Source organism: Phyllobates terribilis, unplaced genomic scaffold, assembly GCF_046119375.1.
Source record: "Phyllobates terribilis strain yellow unplaced genomic scaffold, ASM4611937v1 Scaffold_4__5_contigs__length_816908805, whole genome shotgun sequence".
In the NCBI taxonomy this organism is placed as follows: domain Eukaryota; kingdom Metazoa; phylum Chordata; class Amphibia; order Anura; family Dendrobatidae; genus Phyllobates; species Phyllobates terribilis.
Window position 1 is genome coordinate 619,099,121 of NW_027362764.1, and position 13,363 is coordinate 619,112,483.

The 13,363-nt window shown below is 46.7% G+C and overlaps 1 protein-coding gene across 2 annotated transcripts in view; it reads left to right on the forward strand.

The window, feature by feature from the left end:
- RP1 (RP1 axonemal microtubule associated) overlaps positions 1-13,363 on the forward strand; it is a 1,013,486-nt gene that overhangs the window by 396,141 nt on the left and 603,982 nt on the right. For both annotated transcript variants that reach the window (XM_073679301.1, XM_073679302.1), the window contains exon 20: positions 1,020-1,152. In XM_073679301.1, coding sequence (XP_073535402.1) covers positions 1,020-1,152 — 133 coding nt within the window. The remainder of the gene's footprint in view (positions 1-1,019; positions 1,153-13,363) is intronic.

Here is a 13,363-nt window from a genome sequence, read left to right on the forward strand (position 1 = left end):
GTTGTCAATTTTGTTGGAAAGTTTAGAAATTGCTGGTCAACTTTTAACCCTTATAGCTCCCTATAAAAAAAAAAATTGGTTCCAAAATTGTGCTGATGTAAAGTAGACATGTGGGAAATGTTATTTATTAAGTATTTTGTGTGACATATCTCTCTGATGTAAGGGCATAAAAATAAAAATTTTGAAAATTGCAAAATTTTCACAAAATTTCCATTTTTTTTCACAAATAAACTCAAGAGTTATCAAAGAAATTTTACCACTATCATGACGTACAATATGTCACGACAAAACAATCTCAGAATCAGGGGGATCCTTTGAAGCGTTAGAGAATAATTACCTCATAAAGTGACAGTGGTCAGAATTGTAAAAATTGGCCCGATCATTAACGTGCAAACCACCCTCGGGGGGTAAAGGGGTTAAACAGAGTCTGTCATCCCAAAACACAATTTAAAGTGAGCATATAGTAATACGGGGGACTATTGATCTTTATTCAAATATGCTAATTAGAGAGCTCAGTGCATCCTTGGAGTGGCTGAGCAGCTTCAGTGCCCCATTTCGGCCCCCTTCTCCCCAACTCCCGCCATAAGTTTGGATTCCCTGCCTCTCTCCCTCTGGTTATTATTGACAGTGCTGGCTTGCCCAGAGTCAATACCATCTCAGGAGAAAGCTGGTGCTCATTCACTTCTTCTTTCCTGCAGTTGAATACTACAGTAGTGGAGCAGCAGTCTGTATGTCACTATTCCACAGCTATTACCAACCCAGACAGTGATATATTTTTATAAGAGAGAGAGGTTGTTAATCACAGAATCTATGATTAAGAGTCAGACAGACTTGAAAGGTGTCAGTATTTTATTGAAATCACAGTAAAGAATTTTTGCTTTTAATTCACTTTGCTGGATGGAAAAATCTTTCTACTCTTTTTTTGTGACTAAGAGCACTCTATTTGACCTAATTACTAAAAAAAAATTAAATAAAATGAAAACGTTTTTTTTTAAATCATGCCTAATTCATTTTCCTAGATAATTCTACAGAAAATGAAAAATGGAAAAATGTTTACTTTTGAAGCCAACAAATGGTTGTCAAAAAATCATGGAAATAGGGAACTGATGTGTGAGCTTCCAGTCGTTGAAGATGGCATCATGATTTATCCAGGTAAGTGTGTTTGTAACTTGATGATTTGACTGTATATTAGGGGTTCACCAAGTGAGGTTGATACTAGAGATGAGAGAGCATTTCAATGTTCGGTTCGGAAATGTTCTCCGAATATTTAGACATTCGTCGAATTTATTCGTCGAACATTCAACGAACATTTCCGAACACCATAGGATTCAATGGGGGGACAAAAAAAAGCATATACAACACCTTCAAACGGGCCCCAAAGCTGAAAACACATGAAATTAGGGGTAGACACCAGGAAAGTGCCATCAATTGACCCAGAGTACAAGTACTATATTATTATTACTATTACAGTGACATTTATTCCATGGCGCTTTACATGTGAAAAGGGGTCACTGACTGGTACAAGAGGAGAGAGGACCCTGCCTGCCAGGGCGCACAAACAATGTACAAGGCATGGGTGAGGATACAGTAGATCAGGGTAAAGCTAATCGTGCAGCGGTATGCTGGAGCGATGGTTACCACAGATTGTACGCTTGTCAGAAGAACTGGATCTTCAGCTTCCTTTTCAATGTTTCCACGGTAGGCGACAGTCTGCTGTGTTGGGGTACACAGTAGGGGAGATGCCGGGACAAATCTGCTGAGAGCCTAAATCATGGTAAGCTTCCAGAAGATTACAACTGAGCAGATTAACCCCTGCACCGATTAATATAAAGGCGAAAGGCTTCCAATGACAGCAGGAGTGGGAGGAATCAGATGCTGCTGTCTTTTGGCTCCTCTCTGTCACGGTAAACCCGTGACACCTTGTGAACATTGTGTTGAAGCTTCCAAAGTAGACAGCAGTGGTGGTCGGTCTCCTAGACAATGAGCTAACTCCTTTAAGATGATAGAGTACAACATCTGCAAGTAGTTTGTATGTTCTCCCCGTGTTTGCGGGTGTTTCCTCCAGGTTCTCTGGTTACCTCCTCAGTAAAAAAGCAGCCATACAGCAGTGTTCACAGTTCAAAAAATTAGGGCCTGACACCACAATTTCTGTGGCCAATAGATTGGAGATGGTGGAGTTCAACCTCTTAACTTTGTCATGTGTGGGAGGAAACAATCTTTTATGTGACCACAACTGCGGGACCAAGAGCTGGCTGATGTGCTGAGAGAGGGCCCAGTATGGTGAGACGAACAAACTGCTGGACCGTGAGTGAGTTGCAGGTGCAGATGTTACGGTGGATTGAGAAACATGTGGTGTGCTTGATAAAACAAATACAGCAGGCATGTCCACTTCCTTTACAGCTGATGGGCTCTCATTCAGCCTGACTGGAGCGGGTAGAGAAACGGAAGTTCTGAGGTGGGAGACCTGAGTGCCAATACTTGGCACGGTAACAGAGGAGGAGGAAGAAGCAGCAGATGCGGTTGATAGGGTGGCTGATGGTTGTTGAGGTCCGCATTTTATCGCAGTGAGATTGCCAGAGTAACACATGTTGATTGCGCATGTGAAGGTTCATGCATGTAGCAGTGAAATTATAACCCTTTTTTCCTCTACTGAGTTTTTATCGCAAAGGTTGCAGATAACGTGAGCTGGGTCATCCTTTGCAGTCTCAAAAAAGGCCCAGGCTATGCAACCCTTGCCACCCCTGCGAGCTGCAGACCCACGACCCCTTCTGGTCACGGCCATGGTTGTCGCTAAGGATGCAGTGCTCCTCGTGCTTGCATCACTCTGTGTCTGCGCCATAGGACGCAATGTAACCTCCTAGTCTTCCTCCTCCTCCACCTCCTCAAATGAGCTACTCACCTGCGTGCCTCTGGGTTCACACCAAGTTGGATGTACAACCTCTTCATCATCCAAAGTGTTATCCCATTCCTCGCCCTCATAACCATTCTCCTCCTCTCCTTGCCCTGACAGCACAGTACAGTCAAGGGTCAGGAACCTGCTCATACCCAACCCCCCCCCCCCGTATGGAGAACAATATCTGTCCCAAACAATTTTAATCTGAGACATAGTCTGCTTTATATACCAATTTTGAGTTTATCAGGTCTGTGTACCCCTGTGTGGTGAAGAATATCTGCCCCAAACAATTTTAAGTTGAGATGTAGTCTGCTTTATATACCAATTTTGAGTTTATCAGGTCTGTGTACCCCTGTGTGTAGAAGAAAATTTGCTGCAAACAATTTTAAGCTGAGATGTCTGTTTTATATACCAATTTTGAGTTTATACTGTCTGTGTAACCCTGCGTGGAGAAGAATAACTGCCCCAAACAATTTTAAGCTGAGATGTAGCCTGTTTTATATACCAAGGTAGAAAGAAATCCAATTTCTATTTTATCATGTGTTCTACTGTGAGAACAATATCTGCACCAAACAATTAATTTAAATTGAGTATAAGTATTATAATGGGGACCGACACCTCTTCCACTACAGCCAACCCAGCAGATGGAAACACAATCAGGAGTCTTCACATTTAAAAAAAGTAGGGCCTAGGATCACCATTTCCGTGGCCAACAGATTGGAGATGGTGGAGTTCAACATCTTAGCTTTGTCATGTGTGGGAGGAACCAATCTTTTACGTGACCACAATTGTGGGACCGCGGGCTGGCTGCAGTGCTGAGAGAGGGCAGAGTGCGGTGAACCGGACAAACTACTGGACCGTGAGTGAGGTGCAGGCGCAGATGTTACGGTGGATTTAGAAACATGTGGTGTGCTCGGTGAAACAAACACAGCAGGCATGTCCGCTTCTATTACAGCTGACGGGCTCTCACTCAGCCTGACTGGAGCGGGTAGAGAACCAGAAGTTCTGCGATGGGAGACCTGCGTGCCAATACTTGGCATGGTAACAGAGGAGGAGGAAGCAGCAGATGCAGTTGATGCGGCAGCTGATGGTTGTTGAGGTCCACTGGTTCGCATTTTAGCGCGGTGAGATTCCCAGTGTAACGTATGTTGTGTGCGCATGTGAAGGTTCATGCATGTAGTAGTCAAATTATTGCACTTTTTCCCTTTACTGACTTTTTATCGCAAACTTTGCAGATAACGTGAGCAGGCTCATCCATTGCGGTGTCAAAAAAAAGCCCTGCGAGCTGTAGACCCCCGACCGCTGCTGGTCACTGCCACGGTTGTCGCTAAGGATGCAGTGCTCCTCGTGCTTGCAACGTAACCTCCTTGTCTTCCTCCTCCACCTCCTCAGATGAGCTACTCAGCTGCGTGACTCTGGGTTCACACCAAGTTGGATATACAACCTCATCATCATCCAATGTGTTATCCCATTCCTCGCCCTCAGAGTCACCCTCCTCCTCTTCTTGTCCTGACAGCACAGTACAGCCAAGGGTTAGCAAGCTACTCGTACCCAACCTTTTTTTTACGCCCCTGTATGGAGAACAATATCTTCCCCAAACAATTTTAAGCAGAGATGTAGTCTGCTTTATATACCAATTTTGAGTTTATCAGGTCTGTGTACCCCTGTGTGGAGAAGAATATCTGCCCCAAACTATTTTAAGCTGAGATGTAGTCTGCTTTATATACCAATTTTGAGTTTATCAGGTCTGTGTACCACTGTGTGGAGAACAATATCTGCACCAAAAAATTAATTTCATTAAAGTATAACTATTGTAAAGGAGACTAAAACCTCTTCCACTACAGCCAACCCAGCACATGGAGACCCAATCAGGAGTGTTCACATTTCCCTAAATTAGGGCCTAACACCACCAGAGTTACATCAATTTCACTACAGTAGAAATAGTATAATTAGGACCGACACTTCTTCCCCTACAGCCAACCCAGTAGATGGAGACCCAATCAGGAGTGTTCACATTTCCCTAAATTAGGGCCTAACACCACCAGAGTTACATCAATTTCACTACAGTAGAAATAGTATAATTAGGACCGACACTTCTTCCCCTACAGCCAACCCAGTAGATGGAGACCCAATCAGGAGTGTTCACATTTCCAAAAATTAGGACCTAACACCACCGAAGTCGCATCAATTTCACTACAGTAGAAATTGTAGAAATAGGAACGACACCTCTTCCCCTACAGCCAACCCAGTAGATAGAGACCCAATAAGGATTTCCCACGATTCCAAAAATTTGTGGCAGACACCAACAAAGTGTCATCAATTTCACTACAGTAGAAATTGTTCAAGTAGGAACGACACCTTTTCCACTACAGCCAACCCAGTAGATGGCGACCCAATCGGGAGTGTTCACATTTCCCTAAATTATGGCCTAACACCACCGAAGTGGCATCTATTTCACTACAGTAGAAATAGTATAATTAGGACTGACAGTTCTTCCCTTACAGCCAATCCAGGAGATGGAGACCTAAACTGGAGTGTTCATGTTTCCCTAAATTAGGGCCTAACCTCAGCAACGTGGCATCAATTTCAGTACAGTAGAAATTGTAGAATTACGAACAACACCTCTTCCACTACAGCCAACCCAGTAGATGGAGACCCAATCAGGATTCCCCACATTTCCAAAGATTTGTGGCAGACACCAACAAAGTGATATCAATTTCACTACAGTAGAAATTGCACAATTAGGAACTACACCTCTTCCACTACAGCTAACCCAGTAGATGGAGACCCAATCAAGAGTGTTCACATTTGAAAACATTTGGGCCTAAAACCACTAAAGTGGCATCAATTTCACTACAGTAGAAATTGTATAATTAGGACCGACACTTCTTCCCCTACAGCCAACCCAGTAGATGGAGACCCATTCATTTGAAAACATTTGGGCCTAAAACCATCAAAGTGGCATCACTTTAACAAGAGTATAAGTAGTATAATGAGGACTGACACCTCTTCCACTACAGCCAACCCAGTAGATGGAGACCCAATCAGGATTCCGGACATTTCCAAAAATTTGTGGCACACACGAGCAAAGTGGCATCAATTTCAGTACAGTAGAAATTGTAAAATTAGGAACGACACCTCTTCCATTACATCCAACCCAGGAGATGGAGACCTAACCTGGAGTGTTCACTAGTGATGAGCGAGCACTAAAATGCTTGGGTACTCGGTGCTCGGGTCGAGCAAATTGGAATGCTCTAGTGCTCAGTCCGAGTAACGAGCTCAATAGAGTCTATGGGAAACTCAAGCATTTTTCCGGCGGCTCCCCCCGGCGGTCTGCAGAGGGCCTAAAAATTGCCCAAATCAATGGGAACAGTGCTCAAATGACATGGGAACAGCATGGGGAAGACCCCTGGAAGCATTTCTGACTCCCAGGTCACAGCTGTCAACAATGTTGTCAGAGGTATTATGCCACTTTTACGAATTCACAATAAAACATGCAAAAACAAAACCAAAATGGATTTTCCTGGGAAATATGTTAAAGAAAATTCTTTCCAGGGTAATGACTTGTATATAAGGCAAAATAAAAAACCAAAACCAAAAATGCTCCTCAACACCTTGGGCTATGTTCACACGTAGCGTTTTTGATGCGTTTTTGCACTTTTGCATTGCTTTCAACCAAGACAAATGCATTAACCGGGAAATGTCATTTTAACATTTTACAACCTTATCTGGCCATGTGGTGTGTGACACATTATCAGACACATCCTGTTTAATTTATGATGGAGGGACTCTGAAAATCACAAACTTATTTTTATAGGGCCATCAGGTGGCCCTTACTATTCTTAAAGGGCCAGCAGTTGGCCCATGCTATTGTTAGAGAGCCATCAGCCGGCTATTAACGAGTGGGTCTTCTATACTGTTATTGTGGATGCAGTGACTGCAAAGGCTACCAAAAATTTGGAGGCACTCCAATGCCCCTTGCAAGAGACGTAGAGGTCAGAGAGCCTCCTAAAAACAATGTTCCCATTATTAGGAAGTGGGTCTCCCATAGTGTTTTCCTATGCAGTGAAGCAAAGTCAGCCAAAAATTTGGAGGAACTCCAATGTCCCTTGCAAGAGACGTAGATATGTTGATATGGAACATATGGTGGCGATATGGTGGTAGAGGATGAGTATGCGGAGAAGGAGGAGGACAAGAGCAAATAGACAAAATCAGGAAGCATATACCCATGTCTGGGTGTGAAGACTGAGGTGCATGGGAATAGAGTTGGACCTCCCCAAAAAAAGACACTGTATTTCAGCTTAAGTTACGCTGCTATCATTCGATGGTGTTGAGAAGTCTGGCCCAATCCAGCCCTTGTTCATTTTTATAAGAGTCAGTCTGTCAGCATTTTCAGTTGACAGGTGTATGCGCCTATCGGTTATAAATCCACCTATGGCACTAAAAACCCGCTCTGACAAAACACTAGCATCAGGGCAGGCCAGGACCTCCAAGGCATAGAGAGCCAGTTCATGGCACGTGTCCAGCTTGGATACCCAATAATTATAAGACAATTGCTGTACCGTCTGAACAGACTGCTAACAGGCAAGACGTCCATGTTCTCACCAAGAAAACGACTGACCATGCTCTTCTCATCCTCCTCCTCATCCCTGTCCTCGGCGATCCACGCTGAACAGAAGATATGACAGTTGTGCAGGTAGTACCATCTATAGCACAGGAAACTAGCTCCTGTTCTTCCTCCTCCTCCTCCTCTTCCTCATTGTCACCCAATCCACGTTGGGATGAGATGAGGCTGGGCTGTGTGTAATCACCCTGTATGGTTCCTTGCTCCATCTCATCGTGCTCCGCCTGCAATGCATCCTCTTTAATTGAGAGCAGAGAGTGTTTCAGAAGACAGAGAAGCGGGATGGTGACGCTAATTATGGCGTCATCGCCGCTCACCATCTTGGTGGAGTCCTCAAAGTTTTGGAGGATGGTACAGATGTCTGACATCCATGTCCACTCCTGAGGTTATATGTGTGGTGACTGACTTGAATACAGACGGCCTTGTTGATGCAGGTAGTCAACAACTGCCCTCTTCTGCTCAAAAATCCTTCCCAACATCAGCAATGTAGAGTTCCAACGCGTAGGGATATCACACACCAGTCGGTGAGCTGGAAGCTGCAAACGCTGCTGAAGCACGGCAATAGCTGCGGAAGCTGTAGCTGACTTTCTAAAAATGGGCACATAGGCGGCGTACTTTGAAAACCAGATCTGACAGATCCGGGTAGGTTTTGAGAAACCGCTGAACCCCGATGTTAAGCATATGGGCCAGGCATGGTACTTGTGTGAGCTCGCCTCGCCTCAGAGCCGCCACCAGGTTCCGGCCATTATCACACACGACCGTGCCTGGCTGTCGGTTCAGCGGTGTCAGCCACAGATCTGCCTGCTCTTTCAGAGCCGTCCTCAACTCTTCAGCGTTGTGTGGTTTGTCAAGTAAGCAAATTATCTTCAGCTCAGCCTGTTGCATCTTGACCGAGGCAGTGCTGCAGTGCTTCCAGCTTGCGACTGATGTGGTCATTTCGGAGATGGATGCTGAAGAGGAGGAGGTGCAGGAGCTGTAGAATGTGGGGGAAACCCTGATTGACCCAGGGCACGCAATCCTCGGCGTCGGGAGGACGTGTTCCATCCCAAGGTCTGACTGGGTCCCGGCTTCCACTATGTTGACTCAGTGTGCTGTCAATGAAATCTACCATCCCTGCCCACAAGCACTTGTCCACATGTCCGTGGTTAGGTGGACTTCCCCAGTAACTGCGTTGTTGAGGACACGGCTAATGTTGTGGGACACGTGCTCATGTAATGCGGGGACGGCACACAGGGAGAAATAGTGGCGGCTGGGGACCGAGTATCGAGGGCCGGCCGCCGCCATCAGGTTGCGGAAAGCTTCCGTCTCCACAAGCCTAAAAGGCAACATTTCGAGCACAAGCATTCGCGAAATGTGTGAATTTAGTGGTGTGGCCTGTGGGGCGTTAGCTGCGTATTTGTGCTTGCGTTCCAAGGACTGGGGTAGGGACAACTGAATGCTGAGCTGGGACAAGGACGTGGATGTGCTTGCTGATGGTGCTAGTTGAGAGTGATCAATGACAGGTGCAGGGTGGGAGGCATCTTGGCATGCGCCATGGACAGGGGATTGACATGCACGCACCACAGCGGAACGAGCAGTGGTGTCACCCGCAGACACTGTTGCTGGACCCTGGGGTTCAGCCCACTTAGCCGGGTGCTTTGCTGCCATGTGCCTGATCATGCTGGTGGTGGTCAGGCTGCTAGTTTTGCTACCCCAGCTGATGCTGGCCTGGCAGGTGGTGCAAATGGCCTTTTTGCCATTATCTGCAGAGTCTTTAAAAAACAACTAGACTCGGGAAGACCTAACAATTGTACTGGCAACTTCCGTCATGTTGATGTTACGGGGAACTGTTGCCTTCCTTCTGTTTGCGGCCACCACACTGCTTGTTCTTGCCTGTTGTGGTGCTACGCCTCCCTCCCCCTGTGTGCTGCTGTCCTCGCTCTGCATGTCACCTTGCCAGGTTGGGTCAGTGACTTCATCGTCCACCACCTCATCTTCCACTTCCGCACCCTGGTCCTCCTCCTAACTTTCTGGCAATTGTATCTCATCATCATCCACCTCTTCTAACAGTTTCCCACCGTCACCTTTGTGTGACTTCGGCTGCTCAAATATTTGGCATCGCTACATGCAATCTCCTCTTGCCCCGCTTCAAGTGGACCGGGCGAGAGGCTCGAATCTATAAATGGAAAAGTGAACAGCTCTTCTGAGTGTCCAAGTGTGGGATCAGTTGTCTCTGTGCACTCGGTATGGAAGGAGGATCAGGGTGAGGAATATGCAGTCCAGACTTATGGCTACTGAGACTTGATTGTGTGGAAGACAGGGTGGTGGTGGTGGCAAAGTGACTGGAAGCATTATCTGCTATCCAACCAATAACGTTTTCACACTGCTCTGTGTTCAATAGTGGTGTTCTGCGGTCCCCTATTAATTGGACAGGAAGGTCGAGCGAGAAGATATGGGTGTTTGTTGTGGCACAATTTCAGCTTGCCCATGGCCTCGGCCTCGTCCTCTGCATGCACCATCATCACTATCACGTCCGTTTCCCCGCCCCTTGCCACGCGCCTTGCCCATTTTAAATGAAGGACAATATTTTCAACGTTCACTACAAATGGCTAGATTTGAACCACAGTGATATGTGATACGTGTGACGGAAAACCACATTTTTAAATAGCTGGCCTGTAGGTTACTATTTTTCACGACGACCTCGTGTCAATAACTTCACTGACACACTGCAACAAAATTTAAATGGAGGCCAGAAATGCCTGAATTTGGAGCACACTTATATGTGATATGTGTGACGGAAAACCACAGTTTTAAATAGCTGGCCTGTAGGTTACTACTATTTTTCACAGCAACCTGGTGTCAATAACTTCACTAACACACTGCAACAAAATTTAAATGGAGGCCAGAAATGGCTGAATTTGGAGCACATTTATATGTGTGATACGTGTGACAGAAATCCATAGTTTTAAATAGCTGGCCTGTAGGTTACTATTTTTCAGACCGACCTTGTGTCAATAACTTCACTGACACACTGCAACAAAATTTAAATGGAGGCCAAGATTTTCCACGTTCACTACAATTTTCTGGATTTTTATTGCTGTAATGTGGAAAGAATCTGGCTGCATTCTGCTGTGACAACAAGCAAATGGAGGAGAAAAACTGTGTTCTCTGGATTGCTTTTTAACCAAATAATCAGGATTAAGATCAAAAAAATAATTATCCCTGGACCCTGATACCTGGGGCTATTTGTAGAAATATCTGTAACACATGCAGGGAGGGAACCCGAGCTCCCTCTCGAGCAACCAGGAAATACTCGCAGAGCGCTGAGCATCTCGAGCAGTGAGATGCTCGGGCGAGTACCGAGCAGTGGCGAGCATGTTCGCTCATCACTAACTATTTTAGTAGCCATTTCAAAACTGTGCAGAAGAGTGTAGAGGTCCTTAATCTGTTCCCACTCGGTAAACGTGATATGCCCCACGTCCGTACGGCGTTGGCCAAGGCTATACAACATGACATACTGCGTCAGGGCTCGTTGCTGCAACATGTGCAGAGCGGCATTCCACCGCGTCGGCACATCGCATATCAACCTGTTAACTGGCATGAAGAAAAACCTCTGTATTGGTGCAAGTCGATGACATGAGGGGTGCGATTGGCGGGAGTGAGCAGGCAGCTTCCGTAATTTCTGAAGCAGCTCATCCAGGCCGGTATAGTGGCGGAGAAATCACTGTACCACCAGGTTGAGAATGTGAGCCATGCAAGGCACGTGTATGAGCTTGCCTCGGCGTAGGGCCGCCAACAGGTTCACACCATTATCGCACACGGCCTTCCCTGACTCTAGGTTCAGCGGAGACAGCCATTGCTCAAACTGAGCCTGGAGAGCTGTCCACAACTCTTCAGCTGTATGACTGCGATCTCCAAGGCATATTAATTTGAAGACTGTCTGATTGCGGTGAGCCCTGGCTGCGCACTACGGAGGTGGTGTGGATTTGCTCTGCACTGCTGGAACGTTAAGGCAGAGGTTGAGTGCGCAGGTTGAGGCCCTAGAGGAGGTGGAGGACGCAGAAGCAGTGGAGGAAGTGGGAAATACAGAGGTTTGTTCTGCAAGCCTTGGGGATTCCAAGATTTGTGGAGCAGCCCCTTCCCTGCCTGCCACCAGAGTCACCCAGTGCTCAGTCAGCAAGGTGCCCTTGGCCATGCTTACTCGTCCAGTGTCTGTGGTGAAATGCACCCTGGCAGACATAGATTTAGTCAAGGAACTGGTGATGTTGTCTGCGACATGCTGGTGTAGCGCAGGCACAGCTTTCTTAGAGAAGTAATGGCAACTGGGCAACTAGTGCTGGGGGACTGCGACAGCCATCAGCTTTCGGAAACCGTCTGTATCTACTAGGCCGAAAGGCAGCATTTCTGGGGCCAACAGATTGGAGATGGTGGAGTTCAACCTCTTACCTTTGTCATGTGTAGGATGAAACAATCTTTTACGTGACCACAACTGCGGGACTGAGGGCTGGCTGCAGTGCTGATAGAGGGCTGAGTGCAGTGAAACGGAAAAACTGCTGGACTGTGAGTGAGGTGCAGGCACAGATGTTACGGTGGATTGAGAAACATGTGGTTTGGTCGGTGAAACAAATACAGCAGGCATATCCACTTCAGTTACAGCTGACGGGCTCTCACTCAGCCTGACTGGAGCGGGTAGAGAACCGGAAGTTCTGCAGTGGGAGAACTGCATACCAAGACTTGGCACAGTAACAGAGGAGGAGGAAGAAGAAGCAGCAGATGCAGTTGATGGGGCAGCTGATGGTTGTTGAGGTCCGCTGGTCCACATTTCAGCGGTGAGATTTCCAGCGTACCGAATGTTGTTTGCGCATGTGAATATTCATACATGTAATAGTCAAATTATTACAGTTTTTCCCTCTACTGAGTTTTTTATTGCAAAGTTTACAGATAACGTGAGTTGGCTCATCCTTTGCGGTGACAAAAAAGGCCCAGGCTAGGCAACCCTTGCCACCCCTGCGAGCTGCAGACCCGCGACAGCTGCTGGCCTCAGCCACAGTTTTTGGCTAAGGATGCAGTGCTCCTCGTGCTTGCATCACTCCGTGTCTGTGCCCTAGGGCGAAAGGTAACCTCCTTGTCTTCCTCCTCCACCTCCTCAGATAAAGCTACTCGACTGCGTGACTCTGGGTTCACACCAAGTAGGATCTTCAACCTTGTCATCATTCAATGTGTTATCCCATTCTTCACCCTGAAAGTGACCCTTCTCCTCTTGTTGCCCTGACAGCACAGTATAGTCCACATGGGCGCCAGGTATCTGAGTCTCTACAGGATCACCTCCCTCCCCGGTGATTAACGTCTGGTGACAAGGGTCAGGAACCAGCTCGGATCCTACTCCATTCTGCCCCAAATCCAACCTAAAAAAATTTTGGGCATCGGTGCAGGTGCTTTCCTCCTTTTCTTAACTCTCTGAATGTTTGGAATACACTTCTGATGCCCATGGAATATGAAAGGGTGAACAGTTGTACAGACTCGCCCATCTGTGGTTAGCTACAGTCAGTTGGGCACTTGGACAGTTGTGACGTGGGGGGAAGCAAGGGTAACTGGGGTGCCACCTCTGTGGACTGTACTGTGTGTGATGTTGAGGTGGAGGAAAAGAGGTAAGGCCACTTGAAGCAGCGCTTGCCATCCACTGGAGCACCTGCTCTTTCTGACCCTTATCAACAAGGTGTATCACTGTGCGGCTGCCAAAGAAATGGAGTGGAGTAGCCCGTCCACTAACAGAAGTTGTCAGTTGTCTTCGGATAGGACATGACAGTATACCTTGAACACCAAGCCTATTTCCCCTTCCACCACAACCTCTTTTTCCCACTCATGTT